General features: G+C 36.3%; 3 protein-coding genes across 5 annotated transcripts; 1 reads left to right on the forward strand and 2 right to left on the reverse strand.

The window, feature by feature from the left end:
* Positions 1 to 1,036: 1,036 nt before the first annotated feature.
* On the reverse strand, positions 1,037 to 2,832 carry LOC116021053 (probable WRKY transcription factor 7). The gene is made up of 3 exons (XM_031261657.1): positions 2,085 to 2,832; positions 1,860 to 1,985; positions 1,037 to 1,494 (listed from the first exon to the last, which is right to left on the reverse strand). Exons 1-3 carry the CDS (start codon positions 2,741 to 2,743, stop codon positions 1,335 to 1,337), a joined length of 945 nt encoding a protein of 314 aa, XP_031117517.1. The 5' UTR covers positions 2,744 to 2,832; the 3' UTR covers positions 1,037 to 1,334.
* A 5,945-nt stretch (positions 2,833 to 8,777) lies between these two features.
* Positions 8,778 to 16,784, forward strand: LOC116020919 (phosphatidylinositol 3,4,5-trisphosphate 3-phosphatase and protein-tyrosine-phosphatase PTEN2A-like). Of its 3 annotated transcripts, none has more exons than XM_031261489.1 (13): positions 8,778 to 9,047; positions 9,624 to 10,070; positions 10,554 to 10,655; positions 10,740 to 10,796; positions 11,291 to 11,356; positions 12,038 to 12,214; positions 14,579 to 14,665; positions 14,751 to 14,815; positions 14,894 to 14,970; positions 15,225 to 15,271; positions 15,430 to 15,560; positions 15,816 to 15,885; positions 16,028 to 16,784. In XM_031261489.1, the coding sequence occupies exons 2-13, from the start codon at positions 9,636 to 9,638 to the stop codon at positions 16,538 to 16,540; spliced, it is 1,827 nt and encodes a 608-aa protein (XP_031117349.1). In that variant the 5' UTR covers positions 8,778 to 9,047; positions 9,624 to 9,635; the 3' UTR covers positions 16,541 to 16,784. The 3 variants fall into 3 exon arrangements, with proteins under 3 accessions (XP_031117349.1, XP_031117350.1, XP_031117351.1); XM_031261490.1 differs by having other exon boundaries at positions 8,778 to 9,032; XM_031261491.1 differs by lacking the exon at positions 14,579 to 14,665.
* Positions 16,785 to 18,063: 1,279 nt separating this feature from the next.
* On the reverse strand, positions 18,064 to 19,527 carry LOC116020468 (F-box protein SKIP2-like). Its single transcript, XM_031260942.1, has 2 exons — positions 19,482 to 19,527; positions 18,064 to 19,250 (listed from the first exon to the last, which is right to left on the reverse strand). The coding sequence occupies exons 1-2, from the start codon at positions 19,525 to 19,527 to the stop codon at positions 18,064 to 18,066; spliced, it is 1,233 nt and encodes a 410-aa protein (XP_031116802.1).
* Positions 19,528 to 20,202: the final 675 nt, after the last annotated feature.

Below are 20,202 nucleotides of genomic sequence, written 5' to 3' on the forward strand. Positions count from 1 at the left end.
TTTGAACAATATATTCACTATATAGTTCCCTAATACCACTTGTTACAAGTTCAAGAATTGTTTATTAACTCTCACAGTTTAATCATGTGAGCTATAGAAAATCTTTATTAGTTTACTTCATTTTGATCATTTACTGGTTAGTGTTGTAAAATGGATTTTAACTAAAGCACACTTTGGATAATGATTGTGGACTTTTCAGTAAATCAAAATAATATATATTACACCCAGTATTATTGATATTAATGTTATTAATATTGTGAAAAAATATCTTGAATTAATTATTGTTGGAATAAATTAAGGATAAGATTAGAATGTAATCCCTTGCTGATCCCAATTCCCACTGACAGTCTGTCAATAAGACACATACCAAATCCATTATCCCCACTTTAACTTCACTTTAGCCCTACTTCCATTTATTTATTTATTTCTGCAATATAATAATGATAGAAAACTGTAAAGACAAGATGCAACTAAAAATGAAGCATTCAGATTGTTGCTGAAGATCTAGTTTAATGTTTAAGACATTATAGTACCATTAAATCAACGTATATGGATTTGTCAAATCCAGTTTCGAGGTGGTTTGTAAGTGCGGCTTTGATCTATTTATATATCTTGATTTATTGTTATGTTCTCATAGAGGTTTTAATTAAGAGTGAGGAACTCAAAAGTGATTCTTGAATATCGTTAAGAGTGTTTATGTGGAGATAGCGAGACGGATCTACATTTACGACTTTGCAATTCGTGAAAATTATACAAAGAAAATAGAGTGTCACATTCATCATATTCATCTAGAAGTTATTTCTCACTAGAGACTAGATGAAAACGTACATGATTGGAGACTATTTGCGCTTATGACTCATGGAAGCTCCGCTTACTGATAGAGTATGAATTTGATTCAGTCATGTTTTTTTTTTTTTATTACTTTTTTATGTTTCACCGTATGATAATATAAATCTACCTCACTGTTTAACTTATGATTTTTTTTCCCTTTTTTCTTTTTTGGTATTACTTGAGAAAGGAAAAAGTATAATAGATGTGAACAAAATAAAGCAAGACTAAAGACATGGTCTAACCAATTGCCAATCTCTTCTGAGATGAACACCTGAGGCATTTAATTAACACAAACTAGAGCTACAGTAACCTACACGAAATTTCCAGATATCCAAAATAAATTTCGAGTATCACCCGAACTAAAACCCGACACACACCCTAACACTACAGCAGAAGATACTAGGGTTACACTGTGAGCCTGCAGCCTGCACAAATTTTTACAGGGCAAACTGAGATCTGGATCTAGCTAGCCTCACCATGAATGAACTGATTGATCATAATATCTAAGAAGACTCTAAGATTAAACTGTTTGTTTCAGCTAGAGAGAGGGAATGATTGTGCTCTCCTTCGTATGTGACGATCAGCATCGCCGGATCATCCAGAGCCCTCTCTACATGTTTACGTGCCGGACACCCTCTCACGCTGCTGCACTTGTAATATCCCCTGCAACATCAAAAACAATAATGTCAATAATCATATCACAATGAAACTTTTGAGATTTTTTTATAAACGAGGAAAACTTGTAATTACTATTAGAGGAAAATTTGTACATATTTGATGAATTCTTCATTCTAACCTTAACCAGCAAGAATCACAAGAGATAAATCAGTTTAAGTTATCCTAATAATAAGGCAAATCAGCTTAGATTCTTAGTCCGATCCAGGAAACTAAATTAAGTTGCTTATAATTGTACAGTTCAAATCAAGAAAATCAATAAATCCATTTTGCCAGAAGTTGAACTTGACCGATTTGAGTGGAGTTTTCGAGAATGATTTTGTTATGGTTAAAATAAGATTAAGAATGTTTACCTAGGGTGTGGAGAGCCTTTAATGGGTTTCTGTCCATATTTCCTCCATGAGAAATCGTCAGGTGGGATGTCGGCCATCTTCATGCTTATTGCCGGAACTCTGGTCACCCTCTTCTGCCTTAGCTTCCTGTTCAATTGGGAAAGATGAGTGGTTAGAACAGTTATATCTTTTCAGTTTTAATTTTATGATGGGGAAGATGAAGGGGTTAGGGTTTAAGGTGCTTACTTTCTCTTGGAACAGTGGCATCGCCCGGAGGAGCCGCCGCTGCACTTGCCGGAGAGGTTATTCTCGGAGGAGCTGCACTTTCTCTTCAACGAAGACGAAGAAAGCGGCGGTTTTCCGCCGGAGGAGGCCAGGGACAGATTGGTAATCTGGAAAGCAGAGGAAGAAGACGCCTGTTTGCTCTCCGTCTCCCCGGTCAACGACGATATATTGAAAGAGTTAGCCCGCGAAACCTCCGGCGAGTACGAGAAACTAATCGTCTTCCCGGCGGCGGCGGCGGAAACCGGCGGCGGAACTTGCTGAATCGGCGTAGGGTTATAAACCTTGGTGTCGACCTTCGCGGGAACCGGCAAAGAAGAAACGACGGGGGCTCGCCGGAACCGGGCGTGACCCGTCCGGGTCCGACCGAGAAGATTAATCACCTTCTGAAACTTATTAACCGCCACATCCGCCACCATTTCAATCTCCACCGTCGATTTCTCCCGGATCTCCGCCGCCTTATGCTTCTGCTGCGACAATAATCTGATAAAGGTATGAACGCTTTCAAGCCCCGACGCCGCCTCCTTCACCACCGCGCTCTCCTCCAGCTTCTTCGCGAAGCTGAGATCAACACTCCTGCCGTTTCCGCCGTGTCGGTAATCCATCATAAGGTCCACTGCCATGGCCGCCCCAATCAGAGAAACAGAGAAAATGTGATTTGGAACAAGAGTCAAAATGATGCCATAGGCGAGGCTAAAGAAAAGAAAAAGGGGCGAGGGGTTGATGATAAAGTAGACAGTAGGTGACTGACCTGTCACTCGGTTGTTAAATCTGAGTCGTTAATTTTTTTTGTTTGACCGCTTATTTGCATGCTAGATTAGGTTCTATTTTCTTTTCCTTTTTTCTTTTCCCCGAAAATATTAGTACAACGAAACAAACATTATTAAAAACAGTTCTAATATATGTACTCTTAAATTTTACTCTCATGTGATTGGAAACTATTTTTTTTCATGTGAATTGGTTAGAATTGGGCAGGGAACTATGAGTCATTGGGGCTGATTAGAAATGATGCAAATTCTTTATACATACACAATATAAAGAAATGGTGGAAATTGAAAATTGATGAGATAACTTACGATTTACATTCTCGAACAACTTTTGAATAAGGATTTCAGAGACTTAGGATTAGTTTGACGGGAAAATTTAATGAATTAATAAAACATTAAAAAATGGTATGAAAGTTCTAGTTTGAACGGAAGTGTCAAGGACATTGACCTTTTCTGCGGAGGGGTGGGGCTGGGATGCGAGAGAAGCATGAGCGTTGGGAGATCAGATTACAGAACCGTCTTAACGCCGTCTGGTTCACGAGAGAATCGTGTTGGTTTGGCGAATTGGTTTTGGTTGTTTGTCTACTACTCAGTCTTTTGGGATTTTGGCCCCTTTATTGACCACATCACCAACCAATTCTGAAACAAACTAGATTGTTCAAAATTTTTGAAATAATTTACATTTATTTTCTAAAAAAAATTACAATGTCCGTTTTTAACACGTGGTTTCTTAAAAATATAAAAGTATTTGTAACTGTTATGAGTTGTCTGGTTGGTTAAATGATTTCTGATACAATTTCACATAAATTCTAGTCCATAATTTTAATACGAGTATGTAATATTATACACTTTTTTTAAAAAAAAAATTCCTTATTTTCCGGTCTCTTGGCGTTACACTATCTAATTGGTGCTTTAGTATTTAATTAAAAGTACGTGAAGTCAGTTATTAATTCATGACACCCGATTATTATAAGACACATCATGGATAAAATATTAGGAAAAAAATTTTAGATGTGAAAATATAATTTTTCCTTTTAATATATTATTTTCCCTTGTGGTATAGTGACAACAAGTTGCACTCTCATATGAAAGGTTGTGAGTTCGAGTCTTAATGGAAGTAACATTGACTCTTTGTGCTCCGGATACTGGTCGGTAGTATTAAAAAAAGTTTGAAACAACTAAAGAGTTAAATGTTATATATATTTGGGGTTGGTACGTAGGGTGTTTGCAACCCTATTCCCGTTCACCAACTTTTGTCCTAACCCCATCATGGAAGGAAATTGGGTTGCCCATTGAGTTCACGAACAAATGCATGTCATCCTTAGATAAATTACACTTGTTTAAACAAATATTTTGAATTTGAACCTCATTTACCTTATCCATAAATATACCTAAAATATTTTGTAAGTAAATTAGAGTTTTTTTTTTTAATTCGAGGGAGGGCCAAGTCCGGCGTCTGACAATTGACACCCCCGCGAATAATTCTCTCACAAGGCACAACATTTAAATCAACTAATAACGCATCTTTAACACTGGAAGGGGATTCCTCCCAATTAACCCACATGGTGTTAGAGACCCAAGAAACTTTAGCCAAGATATTTGCCACCACATTCTGTTCTCTATAAATGTGTTTGAAAGTAAATTATAGTTTAATATGTAATAATACAATATTAAATTATGAGTAATATTATAATCTCCTTCTGATTTCACATCTTAATTTTTATATGGTAATATTTGATAAGTTTCTTTTATATTTGATTATTAAATAATTTTTGTAATGTGGGGTTGTCAATTTTACAGTAATAAATAAATAAACAAAAATTTATTGTCCCATCAAGATGTGAATATTAAGAGATAAAAATCATAAAGTAAAATAGTATTATTCTTAAACTATACTTTTAAAATGATATTTTGAGTTTGAGTCATACTTACTTCATTGGTGTTTCATGCTTTTAAATTATACTTTTAAAATAATAATTTTGAGTTTGAATCATACTTACCTCATTGGTCTTTCGCTGAAGTATGGAGTAAGTTGTAGTACAAGTTAGACAAATTTAAAGAAAATTTTACTTCTTCAATTCAAAATGCATTGTTAATTTCCAGTTAGATATCATGTCAATTTTGACTTCTTCTTCTTCTTCTTCGTTTTTTCCCTTTTTTTTTTTGAAGTACAAAGAAAGTCATATTTAAGAAATAGTGAATGAGAAAAATATATTTAAAAATGCCCTATTTTCACTCAAAATATCTACTATACTAAAATATAATAAAGTTAGGCATTTATTATTCTTTAATAACTTACTCATTGATTCCTATTAGAAAGGTCTTAGTTTCGAATCGTATTCCAATCAGAGTTGACATAATTGTTGAACATATACTACGAATATGTTAGAGTGTATTAAAAAAAAAATACAATATAAAATTTAACATAAATTTTGGTCAAATAATTAGCCCGATTAAATACATAGTTTTCAAAGATTATAAATAAGGAACTTTGAAAATCTTTTTTTTTGTATTTTTTTACTAATTTAAATAAAAAAAATTCAACATTCAACTTTTGATTCTCTACCAACATTTCCGAAAAAAAATCAAAGTACTCTACTATTGTTCTAGTTCACCGAGAGTAATATAGCTTGAATGCTCAACTATTGTACTGTAATCTGTTTTATCCTTGGAGAGTAACGCTACAACGCTCATAGCACAATCAGGAAGTACTTAATCAATTTTAAGAAAAATGCATAAATACACACGATTTGAATTCTTCTTGTTTTCATTATTTTCTCCGTTGGGATTACTTTCTAAAAATTAAATCTCATTATTTATTTATTTTTATAAATAAATTTTGATATATCGACTTATTCATCCTCACACGCTCTTAGTATATCTTTTTTAAAGCAAATTTAATAGGCAAATTATGATAATTATGTTGTGATTTGTAACCAAAAAAAAAAAACCATTTTCAATTCGTTACAGTAGTGGTTATATTAATAACATGTAAGTTAAATAAGTCATTATTTCTAAACCATTTACCTACAATTATGTGAGCTCTTCAATAGTTCAGTAACGTAATTTTATGGTTGTTTGATTCTCTTATAATTGAGGGTGTACCCTTGTGACAAAAATGTGGAGGGGAAAGTCATAGATAGTGACTTAACTGATCAATAAAGGTTGGATTTTTGCTGACTGCGGACAAAGAGCCCGACCATTTTGAGATGTTACTTTTACACTACCGCTTGTGAGATTCGATTCTTAATTTCATATGATAAATTTGACCTTTGTGACAGTTGAGCTGCCCATGCGAAAAAATCATGGATATGATTATGTCCATGCCGAGAGTGTACTTGATTATGCAACACATTTATATGTTTATTTCTATCAAACCAATCATCTTGATTCTTTAAACCCGTGTGAGGATGAAACTTAATCGAAATTGGCTTCCTAACTGAAATTGATTTTTTTTATATGATAATAGAAACTCACAACTATTACCTAAGAGTATATATTAGATAAATCATATTTTTGTCATGTAGGTACAATAATTTATAAATAACACAAAAAGAACTTATAATGTTTGTGATACAACAAGGACTTTAATCTACAATCGCATATGCACCAATAAAGATTCGTAGTATTATGTTTAAAAAAAGGGATTCGTAGTATTATGCATGTTATTTAACCAAAAATAAATACATTAATATTTAATGAATTTTATTTTTTGTCAGTACTTTGTGGTCTGGTGACACTTAATTGCACTCCCACATAGAAGGGAATAACTTTTCGCCTCAGATAGATAAAGTATCTATAGATAATACATTCTAATAGAGTTAGTATTACTAAAGAAAAAAAAAAGATGAATTTTATTTTTAAATAATGAATAATTACTTTTTTTCTGACAATTATATGCACCTAGCAGATTCGAGCGTAGCTCTCCTAGTCTCCGGTTAGTTTCCAATTTCGCTTTGACTTGAGAGTCCCGACAGAAGTTGGGCGCGAAATTTCCTCTCCGGTCCGTCAAATTCTGGTACTATTCTTAGTCCTTTGTCTCTTGTCTTTTTGTTGGATGAATACTGCGTTGTTTCGCGGTAGCTACGCTGCAGTCAGATTAAGAATCTCGTCAATGACAAAGACTTGAAGAATTAATCATACAAAAATGTCGATGAATACTGCACGCGGCTTTGCTCAAATTACACGTTTCAATATAGCCATAAAACAATGCTCAAGTGAGTAGAGCATGAGTTTTGTATTAAAGGATCTGGCCAAATTTTTGCTAATACCATTTCGATCGAGCTTGTCACACAAAATATTACTAGTACATATTACCTTTCAATCACCTTATTACAAAGTAGTATCTGTTTAATATACTTTTTTCATTTGTTATAAATCAAAGAGTCAATACCGCACCATCAGGTATTCGATCCTGTGACCTTCTCTACAGGAAAGTCACAGAAGTGCTAATTGAACACAAGATACTTGACAAATTCAACTTTTCAAATTTCAAAATATATATAGAGAAAAAATTATTTAGTGCCCAATCATGTTAACATGGGCAAATTATATAAGCCTAATCCAAAAAATAAATATACATAGCATAAGAATAATATGTATCAAAATATAATGAACACATATAAATTGTTAAGTGAACATATGACATACGAAAAATAATATGTAGTATGCTAACAATAAATTTGTATTCAAATTTATTTTGTAATGTGAATCCGAGTCGTGAATATAAATATATAATAATTAGTCAATATGTGGTGTGGTGGAAATGAACATTTCCCATTAAAAATTGGTCCAAGATTTAGTTGGTTTTTAAAACTTGGATGTAAGCTCTTGTGTTTCATTTGGTTTAGATATGACATCAATTATAATGCGTAGTGCAAGCCTTGGGCTAGCTAAATTGTATGAACATATTGAGGCATAGCCTATGACAATCAAGTCCAAGTACTTTCTGTATTGGGCCATATCCACTTCTCAGGATTTGTCTTTGTATATATTCTTTTAGAATGAACTTAATCAAAGACATAAGCATGCAAATGTACTCAAAGTGGATAATCTTGTTGTCTAGTGACATCCGGTTGCACTCTTATATGGGAGGGGTAGGTTTGAGTTTTAGTGGAGATAATATTAACCTTTTGTGCTTCAAATATTAATCACTCATAAGGCACCTGAACTTTTTATAGTTACAATTAAACGCATTAGCACTTTATTTTTTTACCATGAAACTCAAAAACATGTTAGTGACCTCTGATAGATCACAGGTCACTAAGGTTCATGCATCATTTCCGACCAAAAATTGATTGTCGGCACCATTTATGGTCGCCTCTCTGAAAAAGGCAACTAGTTATGGTTGTCCGGAGTCTCTCATCGCCTTCCCGGAGGAGACGATCAGTGTGGTCGTGTTCTTTGAGAAGGCGGCCAAAAAATGATCGCATTCTCAAAGAAGGTGACCATAAATGGTTCTAGTTGCCTCCTTCGGAGAGGTTTTGGTGGCCTCTCTTCGGACAACCAGAACTAGGCGCGTTTCTCCTAAGAGACGATCGGCACCGTTCGTTGGCAGTCAATTTTTTGTCATAAATGATGCCTGAACCTTAGTGATATGTTATCACTGGTCACTAATCTATTTTTTGACTTCATTACACAAAAATAAAATGTTAACGGGTTTAATTGTAATTTTAAAAAATTTAGATACGATTTTTCAAGTAAAATTTGAGTGCCGATTTCACCATTTTTTCTATTTTTTTTAGTTAGATGACCCATTATATTTTTTGCACGTAATTTGGTATCTAATTTGAATTTTTTTTCCTATAATAAAATGGTAATAATAATCCGTAATACGAAGCATATAAATAACGAGATAAACCGGTAAGGTGCAATCATCACAGAAATTCTGGAAAATGAAATTCCGATTTTGACCGGTAAGATCCTGATCTGGAAAAATGTTACATCACCATAGAATATAGATCCACCAAAAAGTGGATCCTAGTCGTAGATTCAGAAACCACGGCCACTTCCACCGCCGTTAGCGCCCCCTGTACTTCGAACTGGACTCAATCACATTTCGTTCCCGGCATTGTTTATTTGCCATTTGCGAATTAGATCCATAGAAAAGCTTCCGAGCAATCTCCCAATCCGAGATTACACAGAGGTTGCTACGATTTCCGTGAGTGATTCAACTACATTAGCTTGCATTGGCATTCCGTTTCGTTAGTTTGCTGAATTTGTTATGGATTCGTTCTGCGTTCAATTCAGATCACACTGTCATTGCGCGCATATGAATTGTTATTGCCGTTTTATAATCACGTTGTTCAGGACGAAATTAAGAATCTCAAGGCCAAAGCTTTCGAGAAGGTTAAGTGGACCAAAATTGTTTGATGAGTAGAAATGATGAATGGTTGGAACTGACTTGTTGCTGTGTGCTCTTTTGGAAATATAAAGAATCAGAAACTAGAACTTGAGCTTTCTTGCTTATAAAGACTGGAATAGCATAAATGATGAAGTTGTAATGCGGTTTTCTTTTGCTTTTTGTTGCTTATAACTTTGGCAGCAGAATTTTGAGATGCTTTTCTTTAGGATAATGTGCATTCATCTATAATTTTTTTATCCTTTGATGTTTTACTCAATGTTGGTGGACTCAAAATTTCTATTATGCTTTCAACATTGGCATGAGTTCAAACTGTTCTTTTCATAAAATTTTAATTTGCTTTATTTATGTGGGCTTATCATTTGAACATTGTAGATTGTTTCCATTATGGATTCTGGAACCACCAATCCATCTCCTCCACCCTCTAATAGAGCTTCTGAAGTCGAACCTTCGGCTTCGGAATCCATTGTCTCTGAGAAAGATAGCCCTTCAGACAGCATGCCTTCAGTATTAAGTACACCACTCCTACCTTCTTGGGCCAAAAATCTAACAGCTCCACAACCTGTGCAACAAGGACAACAGAATTCAGAGACTGGGAGTGTCAGTTGGCCATCTCTTTCACGCCTTGCGAGTGGATTTGGATTGCAGTTCACCTCGAAAGCCTCCTTAATGAATGAGAGCGCTGGAGACAACTCAGCTAATGCTCAGTCAAGTGTTATTGAATCACTTACTAAAGGACTGGCTGACTCATCTATGACTGCAGTGAAGGCTTTGCAGGTTAAGGCACGCCATATTGTCTCCCAGAATAAGAGGAGATACCAGGTTTGCAAATATATTACTTTAGTTTTACTGCAAAATTTGTTTAGTCAGATTACGAGTAGATATAATTTCTCAAGTCACTAGTAGTCATGGAGAAACGCATAACCTGACACATAGCCAGCATTTTACTGATAAGAAGTTGCTGGAAGTCATTAACATTTAACTGGCAACTCTTACTCGTGTGGTACTATGAATGTTTGGAAAAACTCAAAGTTATGGATAATGACTTTGGATTTACACAAAAGTTATTGATTATTGGTTTAAATGAACTAGAAATTGTTGTGTAATCTATAATCCTGGTTAATATATGCTGACCATATAAAAAATAGTTTGTTTAATTGAGCTAAACCATTTACTTTCTAGTTATATTAATTGGATATTTTTTTTCTTTTTTCCACATGGAGCTCATTGTGACTGCATGAGATAAAAACTGTTGATATATTGGGTGTGATGGTAATTAATGTGAGTGCTTGTACATAAATTTAGGAGGGTGGATTTGATTTGGATATGACTTATATAACTGAGAATATCATTGCTATGGGGTTTCCCGCGGGTGATATGAGCTCTGGCTTTTTCGGATATGTTGAGGTAAATCATTAAGCTTATATTTCAATGCCATTTCTCATGGTCAAAATTGCCAATTTCTCTCTGGGTCTTGGAAATATGCTGCAGGGGTTCTATCGAAATCACATGGAGGAAGTGATCAATTTTTTTGAGACACACCATAAGGTACTTTNAAAATTTAAAAATTTGAGGATTTCTTCCCCTCTGCCCTCCCCCTTCTTTCCCTTTGCTCTACATCCAGAAGAAATTTGGTTTTATCTACAGCATGGTTATAGGCAATGTTTGGCAAGAGGGAAGGCAGGTAAAGTGCATAACATTGTTAAACAAGGAACTCACAAATTGCAACCTAAACAATTGACCTCTTCTTTTAAAGGTGGTGCTCACCATTTATGGGGAGGATGCATTCCACTGTTGCCTGATAGAAATGTGACTATGGAAAGTAGAATTCATGGGGCAAATTTGAGTGAAGAGTATTCAAATATTGTTATTTTATTTGCATGAAGTATAGCCTTTGTGATGGAAAACTTCAAAATCTTTTACCTTTTGAGTTTAAAATCATTATTTATCATGTATCTTTCAAATCTTTGTTGCATTAATTACTGGTTTCAGTCAGTCTGCTGCTTTTTCTTGTTAAATGTTAAATCTATTAATTAATGCAGGGAAAGTACAAAGTTTATAATCTGTGTTCAGAAAGGTTGTACAACGCTTCACTGTTTGAGGGAAAGGTACAAGTTACTTCTTTCATCAGAATTTATGTTATTTTACTGTCTTTGCAATCTTCCAGTCTTAAGTTTAAACAGAAGAGATACCTAGCATGATCAGATGACATTCTGAGTTTTCCTTCCAAACTGACATGGATTGTGAGATGATAAACCCCCCCAAAAAAATCACGGTTAATAGCTCATCCAAGAGCTTACAACATCCATCTAATAATTTGTTGTTGTTGAAAGTGCTATTAGAGATTTTGAGTTTGTTTTTGAGACTTTGAGTCTAATAAAATTCTAACTAAAATGATGGAAAATTTATACTACTTTTTGTGAAGTTGAATGCATTGACTAAATTCATGGGCTTGTGCCCTAGATTCTGTGATAGAGGTGAGGTAATGTGAATCTTTCTTTTCCCCAATATGCTTGATACAGGAGTCTGTCCCACTCAGCAAAGATATAAATTTGAATTCTAGGAGATAAGTCTGGACATCTGATTCCAACAAGTATGCTAAAAAATTGTAGGTGCAGTCACATTATTGAATATATGCTCAAAAAGGAATATTTCCTCTCTTTGAGGACATCTTTCATTTTTTTCTTAAAAAGGGGCTTGCATCAAAGGAGATACATCACCTTCACAATGCATTTTCTGCAGTTAATATTGGCTTACTTTTTGATTGATTTAACTTTAATTATGAACAGGTTGCATCTTTCCCATTTGATGACCACAACTGCCCCCCTATTCATCTTATTAAACTGTTCTGCCAAAGTGCTTACTCATGGCTGAAGGAGGACATTGTCAATGTGGTAGTTGTTCACTGTAAAGCTGGTAAAGCAAGGACAGGATTAATGATTTGTAGCCTACTTCTTTTCTTGAAGGTAAGGTATTAATACCGTGAAATGCTTGTGTTCATTGCTATGGTTGAATTAGTTGCTTAGCTATTTCTGTTAAAGTATAGTGTATAAACTATTAGTAGTGGAATCTTTATATTAAGGCTAGTGGAGCACTAGGATGTATTAGGGCAGGATTTAGGGAGTCTTGTCTCTCCCTCTCTCCTATATATGTGTATCAGTTTATGCAGTAAAAAAGACACACAGAAAACACAGAAATATAGCTACTGCCCACAAAGCTTTTCTCCCCATTTTATTTTCTTAACATGGTATCAGAGCCTACTGGGCATTGATTGGCGCAAAGAGGCGAGCAACCGGCAGAAGTTTCGCAGCGAACGGAGCCTCCACGCGCCATCGTCGGCCGGAGCTCCGACGACCACTCNGGATGTATTAGGGCAGGATTTAGGGAGTCTTGTCTCTCCCTCTCTCCTATATATGTGTATCAGTTTATGCAGTAAAAAAGACACACAGAAAACACAGAAATATAGCTACTGCCCACAAAGCTTTTCTCCCCATTTTATTTTCTTAACATGGTATCAGAGCCTACTGGGCATTGATTGGCGCAAAGAGGCGAGCAACCGGCAGAAGTTTCGCAGCGAACGGAGCCTCCACGCGCCATCGTCGGCCGGAGCNTACTGCCCACAAAGCTTTTCTCCCCATTTTATTTTCTTAACATGGTATCAGAGCCTACTGGGCATTGATTGGCGCAAAGAGGCGAGCAACCGGCAGAAGTTTCGCAGCGAACGGAGCCTCCACGCGCCATCGTCGGCCGGAGCTCCGACGACCACTCACCGGTGCGTGATGGCGCGTGAGGCCATTTCTGGCGAGTTTTCCGGCAGAAATTTGTCTCGTTCGTCTCGTTTTGATGAGCCCATTTCCTGATGGTGCCACTTGGGCGAATCTTCATCAGCTTTTGAAGCTTCGTCTCTCTTTCTCTCCCTGTTCTTCTCCGGCGAACCAGCAAACCTGGATCAGCAGTGACGAACCAGCTTGTCGAACAGTGGCGCAGCTGGGTCATTTCCAGTGACCTTGGACTCCTCTTCTCCGATGCTTCATCTCTCTCTTTCATTTCCGGCACAGCAGAACGCTCCTGGCAGCAGCTGCAGTGGTGGCTGGGGAATATTCCCGGCTGCTATGGTTGTAGATGATTAAGTAATAGGTATTTTTGATGTTGGAAGTGTTATAAGGAGGGAGGAACTATTTGCAGTAGGTTTGTTGGGCAGCAGTTTTTGGGTTTTGTGTTGTTTTGGCTTTATTTTGAGTTAATGTGAAAAGAAAAAAAAAATGGGGCAGTAGATTGTTTTGTTTGGTTTTTTTGTGGGTTTGTTTTTAATTTAATTTGGCCTTAAGTTTAGTTTGTTTGTTGTTTGGGTCACGGGAATATCTCATATTTAGAGTCATTCTATGGTGTGAGTGAGAGGTGCGTTGTGGTGTTTAATTGGGATGGTGAAAATGGCGATCCGTCATCGGAGAAGAAAAATAGCATAAAGTTTTGGCTGAATGATAGTAAGCTTCGTGGTCGAGTTGATAATCTTGGTAGCCGAATGATAGTAGGCTTCGTAGTCGAGTTGACAACCTTGGTGGCCGAATGATAGTAGGCTTCGAGGTCGTGTTGACAATCTTGGTAGCCGAATGATAGTAGGCTTCGTAGTCGAGTTGACAACCTTGGTGGCCGAATGATAGTAGGCTTCGAGGTCGTGTTGACAATCTTGGTGGCCGAATGATAGTAGGCTTCGTGGACGAGCTTTGTGGTAAACTAGAAAGACATTGACATGTTTGGTGACGAGAGGTATCTGTAGGCATTGGTAGCATTCAAGCTTTTGTTTCAGGGGGAGTGCTAAATCCCAAGCTTGTTTGGTCTACGCGAGTAGCGTCAACTTTGATGGAATGTACAAGGCCCAGATACAAGTCATGAGTGACTTTATGTGGTATTTGGTTAAGTTTTCTGCCAGTACTCAAGACCATCCGATTGCATCACAGCAGCAAAGTTTTCAGCAGTAAATCTAAGGCAAGACAGTTTCAAGCTTGGGATGGCTCATGTGAGATATTTGTAACAAGCTGCAGCATAATTGATAATATATGCTACAACTTGAGGGGGAGTGTTAAAGTATAGTGTATAAACTATTAATAGTGTATAAACTATTAGTAGTGGAATCTTTATATTAAGGCTAGTGGAGCACTAGGATGTATTAGGGCAGGATTTAGGGAGTCTTGTCTCTCCCTCTCTCCTATATATGTGTATCAGTTTATGCAGTAAAAAAGACACACAGAAAACACAGAAATATAGCTACTGCCCACAAAGCTTTTCTCCCCATTTTATTTTCTTAACAATTTCACTTTTTGTTTTTATAGTTTTTCCCAACAGCTGAGGAATGCATTGATTACTATAATCAAAAAAGATGCGTAGATAGCAAGGGTCTCATTCTTCCAAGCCAGATTGTTAGTCAATGCTTTGATAAAACATTGATATAATGCTGTTTATGTGCAACTATGCTTCTGGTTGACAATTATTTGTGTTTTCTAGAGGTATGTGAAATACTTTGAACGCATCTTGACACACTTCAATGGTGAACCGCCGTCTGGACGTAGGTACTCTTTTAATAATGCATTGTCAGAACATTGTTTAAACCTCAGTAGGGTATTTATTTCATTTATTACATGCTGCAGGTGCATGCTAAGGGGATTTCGATTACACAAGTGTCCGTACTGGATTAGGCCTTCAATTACCATATCTAATCACAATGGTATGCTATCTAGATTTACTTGCTAACTACTTAATTTGATGTTATTCTAGAAATACAAGGTTTCTTGTTTTTTGAAGAACTAATGTGGAAAACCATGACCCACTACTAGGCTACATATATGCTCATCAAATGTACCAATAACTAGGCTACGTATATGCTCGTCGATGGTCATGATAATCTCATGTATATTTATACATACAATTTCAACAAATTGGCCTTTTCAACACATCTTATTCATGTTCACATTCTCACAGGAGTCTTGTTCACAACTAAAAAGCACCCAAAAACCAAGGATTTGATGGTAATCTCCTATACTCTGTAGATTTCAGTATTGAAATCCAATCCCCACCTCTCTCCCCTGCCTGCCCCATAAATGGATTATTTTAGTTGCTTGTATGAACAAAAATGCATATAGTTTTTGGTTGTATACTGAATTCACATTGGCATAATTTGATGCAGCCTGAAGATTTTTGGATTCGTGCACCAAGAAAAGGAATTGTGGTTTTTGCCCTGCCAGGGGAACCTGGCCTAACTGAGCTAGCGGGAGACTTCAAAATATATTTTCATGACCGTCATGGAGATTTTTACTGGTCTGTGAACGATATCCCTAATTCTGTTTGTCACCCATCACTTCACCAGTAACATTGCTTTATATATGAGATTGAATCATTCCATGTCATGTAAACAAGTAAAGCATATTATCTTCATGGATTTCCACTCTGCATGGCCCCAACAACAATCCCTCCCTACCAAATTAAATCAATCCAACAAAAGACCGTTTCTTCCCTTTTTTGAAGTGTAAAAAGTTAGTTTGTTCATAGCTTGTCTGTTCTTCTCCTTTTCAGTTGGTTAAACACATCGGTGATGGAAAATAGAATTATTTTAGATGGTTCACAACTCGATGGATTTGATAAGGTAACCTATATATTGTCTGTCTGATTATCTATGCCATGACTGTCATTTTGAAGATCATTTATTTCTGTAAACTGCTATTCCTTATAAGTTTGCATCTGACCTCTGTTATCATTATCCTAGCTTATGACTGAAACATTTGCAGAGGAAATTTCCTTCTCCAGGATTTCAAGTCGAGATCGTTATGATAGACTATGATGGAACCATCCCAGCAAAATTTAAGTCCGAAGATGCAAGCAAGAAAAGTGATGAGATGTCAGGAACCAATTCCTCAACTGATGGTACCCAAGCTAATTCTGACCAATGTATGGGGTCTGGAAGCCGAGATCAGAATGATGATGTGTTTTCTGATAGCGAGGGAGAGGAATCGACAAAAACCAGTGCTCGCAGCTCCTCTGCAGCGCCATCTGTTGGAGTTATTGATTCCAGCACTAGCGAGGAGCAAATAACCCAAGTCACATGCCAAACCGAGCAACTCACCATTGGAGGCCAGGAGCCCACAGACTTGAAGACTGATACCTCCAGTGAAATAAAAATTGATGCAGACAATAGGACTGCCAGCATTCCCAACCTGGGATCAACTGATTTTAAAGCCATAGCAGCAGATGCTTCTGTCTTCAGTTTCGGAGATGACGATGAAGATTATGAGAGTGAATGAAGCAATGAACTGTCTTGAAAGAATGAAGCTCAGATAGGTTATTCATCATACACTCTTTGTTGCCTTATCTCTTTTGTTTTCTTTCTGTTTTTCACTTTCAATTTTATTTATTTTTTCATTTACCTAAAGCTCTGATGTAAAGAAGCTCAATATCATACTCATAGACATCTTTACCTTGAACTTTTCTCCATACATTAAATATTCCATCCACATTTCTGTGATAGTCCTGGGGAATTCTTTTAAATCTTTAATCTTTATTTCTAGTACATGGAGACAAGTATTCATTTTCCAGATTCACTACTTATATAAAGTTATAAGAGCAAGCCCAACAATTGAGTTTTGGCAAAAACTTGTGTGAGACCGTCTCGTCATGAGACGTGTCGGGTCGGGTCGGGTCAAGCTACAAAAATAACACTTATATGCACAAATGTCATACTTATATGCTCAAATGTAATACTAATTAGGAATAAAATTTTTGTTACTTATAAGGGTAAATGTAATACTTTTAAGGGAAAATACAATACTTTTACATTTCGATTTAAAAGTATTATATTTTTTCACAAAAGTATTATATTTGCCCTTATAAGTAAGGGGCACTTGTCAACATTACTTATTATGAAAAATGTATTACTTTTTCTCTAATAAGTATCAAAAATTGTATTCTTGATTAGTGTTATATTTGAGCATATAAGTATGATATTTGCACATATAAGTATGACATTTGCATAGTGTTTTGACCCGACTCGTCTCACGAATAAGGATCCGTGAGACGGTCTAACACAAGTGTGACCCTTGAGTTTTTTGCAATTCCAACAAAAAGGCGAAGGAAAAAAATAAAATTTAAAGAGAAAAAAAAACATATTTTCTCTTTCCATTTCACTAAAAACTCCACGGAAAATCCAACAAATATGGATATTGGAGTTGCTCTAAGTTACTACAAACAAGTTGAGATCTTTTTTTTTACTCTGATACTGTATAAAGAAAGAAAGAAACCCTGACGCACTGAATAGACGCGCCCAGCAGGTGGACGCACGCCCGCCGTTGACTGCACACCAACTAGCTTTGTTAGTCTTTTTTTTTTTTAATAAACTAAAAACGCTCTAAGTTACTAGAAATAAGTTGGGATCTTTTACCTCATAATGTATAATAACATAGGATTTATAAAAACAATGCACCACAATATAAAGCCAAAATCAAAGAAGATATTGAAGATATCTATGGCATTTAAGCTAAAGAATTCTCATAGTAATGCAACAAGGCAAACTTCAATCTGGGTATATGAAGCTACAAAGAAACGGGAGATAGGTATGGTGTTTAACCTATGGAAACTAAAAGAAAACATCTCAAGACTCAAAGGAAAGAGCTTTGAACTAGAGCAATATAATGCAATATAAATAATTGAAAACACTAAAAATAAATAAATAAAGATTGTATTGTTGATGCGCCCATCATTGGAAATACCATCCATCACCATTTGATCCTGCAAAACACTGCCATTAATGAATGATCCATTGGCACCACCCTCAATCACTAAAAACCCAGTCCCACTCTTCTTCATTCTCAATTTCATCTGCTTCAATATCCAACTTCACTGCTAATGAAGGCCTCCTCTCCCTCAACCAATCTGCAACTTCCCCACTCACATCTCTGCAGTTCTTCATACTAAGCTCCACCAAATTCGGACACCCCGGACCAAATGCTTCAATCCCCTCATCACTCACCCTCAAGCATCCATTGATACACAGCTTCTTCAAACCCAAACATTTCTTGGCAATGCAACAAACTTCAGGATCCCCAATACTCTCACTATGAGCAACAACCAATCTTTCCAGTTTCACACAACCAGAAGCAATTGCAGACAGACTAGCAATACTAGTCTCCATACCGTCAAGCACCAGTTCCTTGAGATTCTTACTGTTCTTAGCAATGGCGATCAAGCCTTCTTCTCCAACTGGCATTTCCCAATCGGGCGTCATCCTCAAATGCAGAGTCTCCAAGTTGGGACATTTTGACACGGCAGCAAGGCCGACATTGGTCACCTCAAGCGATTCCAGATGGATTGAAACTAAACTTTTGTTTAGATTAGTAATAATCTCTAGACAGGTATCCCAAGGCCCAAAACAACGCAAAATCTTCAGGGTTTTCAGATTCTTTGACTCGGCGATTAACAGCGCGAATCGCTGGCCGTAGTAAAGGTACTTGAGAGAAACGGATTTCAACGACGAAGCCGCGGCTCCCGCGCCGACCAGCTCAGGAACGACGCCGCCGCCGTCACTGAGATTGGTGCCGCAGAGAGACCTAACCGTCAGCTTCTCCAGGGAAGAGCAGTGGTTGAGGAAAACGTCCATGCCTCTGGACCCGAACGTGACAATATCGCACGAGAATTTCCTCAGCCGCTCGCAGCCGCGCACCAGCGCCGCCAGCCCGAGGCCGGTCACGCCTTGACAGCGACGGACTTTCAAGCGCGTGATGTTGCGGCAGCGAGAGGCTATGCGGAACAGAGTTACGTCGCTAACCCTCTGCGATTCTCTTCTGGAACGGACGTAGAGATCCGTGACGGAAGGGTAGCGGGAAAATATGGCGGGAATGTTCGGGGTGACGTCAGCTCCGACTCCGACGCTGACGTCGACAGTGAGCTGGTGGCGGCTGAGGGATTCCACGTCGTACCATCTCCGACGGACAAGGGAGCAGTTTTTGCGGTCGTTGGATCCTAGGAATTGGAAAATTATGGGGTAAGCATTCGTCGGGAATCACGTTGAAGCAATTCTCTTTGTCCGATTCCATAATAGCTTGAAAAACTATCCGTTGGATATTAAGAGATTTGATGATTGTTGCAATAGAGAATGAGTACAACAAAATGTTATGATTTATGAACACTATTTATAGATTTTAATTATCGTTATCGAATCTTAAAGTGAAAAACAGTCCCGTAAATACTTACCATATTGTAAGCATTTCAAGAGAAGAGTCCCGTAAATACTTACCATATTATAAGTATTTAAAGAGAAAAAGAGTCCCACAAATACTTACCATATTGTAATCGAGAAACGACTTATAACATACTACAAAATATCTTTATAAGAAATGATTTACGTGAAAGATAATACAAAATCTATACTATATATAAAAATAATTTCCTCCTCCCAAATTTTCCCCCTAAAACTTAGGGGTATTTTGGTAAAATCATTTATTTTATTTTTTTATTATTTTATTAATTATCCATCCTATAATATTATTATGGTAATATATGATAATGATAATATGATAATATGGTAATATTGTTAATATTAATGGGTGATGGGTGATTGGTGATATATAATTGATAATTGATAATATGGTATATGGTATTATTCTTAATATTAATATATTAATATATAGTATATTAATATATACTAATATTAATTAATTAATTGGTGATTATTTTAAAAAAGAATAATTAATTGGTGATTGGTGATTAGTGATATGGTAATATTGTTATATATTAATATTAATATTTATATAGATTGATATTGATATTAATTAATTAATTGGTGATTGGTGATTAGTGATATGATAATCTATATCTATATCTATATCTATATATATATATATATTTATATAATTGACATGTAATTAACTATATTAGAATGAAAAAATTATATAATATTGTAGTAAAATTTTTA

This window comes from Ipomoea triloba, chromosome 5, assembly GCF_003576645.1.
Source record: "Ipomoea triloba cultivar NCNSP0323 chromosome 5, ASM357664v1".
Lineage (NCBI taxonomy): Eukaryota > Viridiplantae > Streptophyta > Magnoliopsida > Solanales > Convolvulaceae > Ipomoea > Ipomoea triloba.

Excerpts from the sequence above, each read along its gene's own strand:
- LOC116020468 (XM_031260942.1), bottom strand. The coding sequence starts at position 19,527 with ATGGTAAGTATTTACGGGACTCTTCTCTTGAAATGCTTACAATATG. Across the intron at positions 19,251-19,481 it reads CTTGAAATGCTTACAATATG|GATCCAACGACCGCAAAAAC; the intron begins GTAAGTATTTAC and ends TCCAATTCCTAG.
- LOC116021053 (XM_031261657.1), bottom strand. The coding sequence starts at position 2,743 with ATGGCAGTGGACCTTATGATGGATTACCGACACGGCGGAAACGGCAGG. Across the intron at positions 1,986-2,084 it reads TGCCACTGTTCCAAGAGAAA|GAAGCTAAGGCAGAAGAGGG; the intron begins GTAAGCACCTTA and ends CCAATTGAACAG. Across the intron at positions 1,495-1,859 it reads AAAGGCTCTCCACACCCTAG|GGGATATTACAAGTGCAGCA; the intron begins GTAAACATTCTT and ends TTGATGTTGCAG.
- LOC116020919 (XM_031261489.1), top strand. The coding sequence starts at position 9,636 with ATGGATTCTGGAACCACCAATCCATCTCCTCCACCCTCTAATAGAGCT. Across the intron at positions 14,666-14,750 it reads TCATTCTTCCAAGCCAGATT|AGGTATGTGAAATACTTTGA; the intron begins GTTAGTCAATGC and ends TGTGTTTTCTAG. Across the intron at positions 15,886-16,027 it reads AACTCGATGGATTTGATAAG|AGGAAATTTCCTTCTCCAGG; the intron begins GTAACCTATATA and ends AAACATTTGCAG.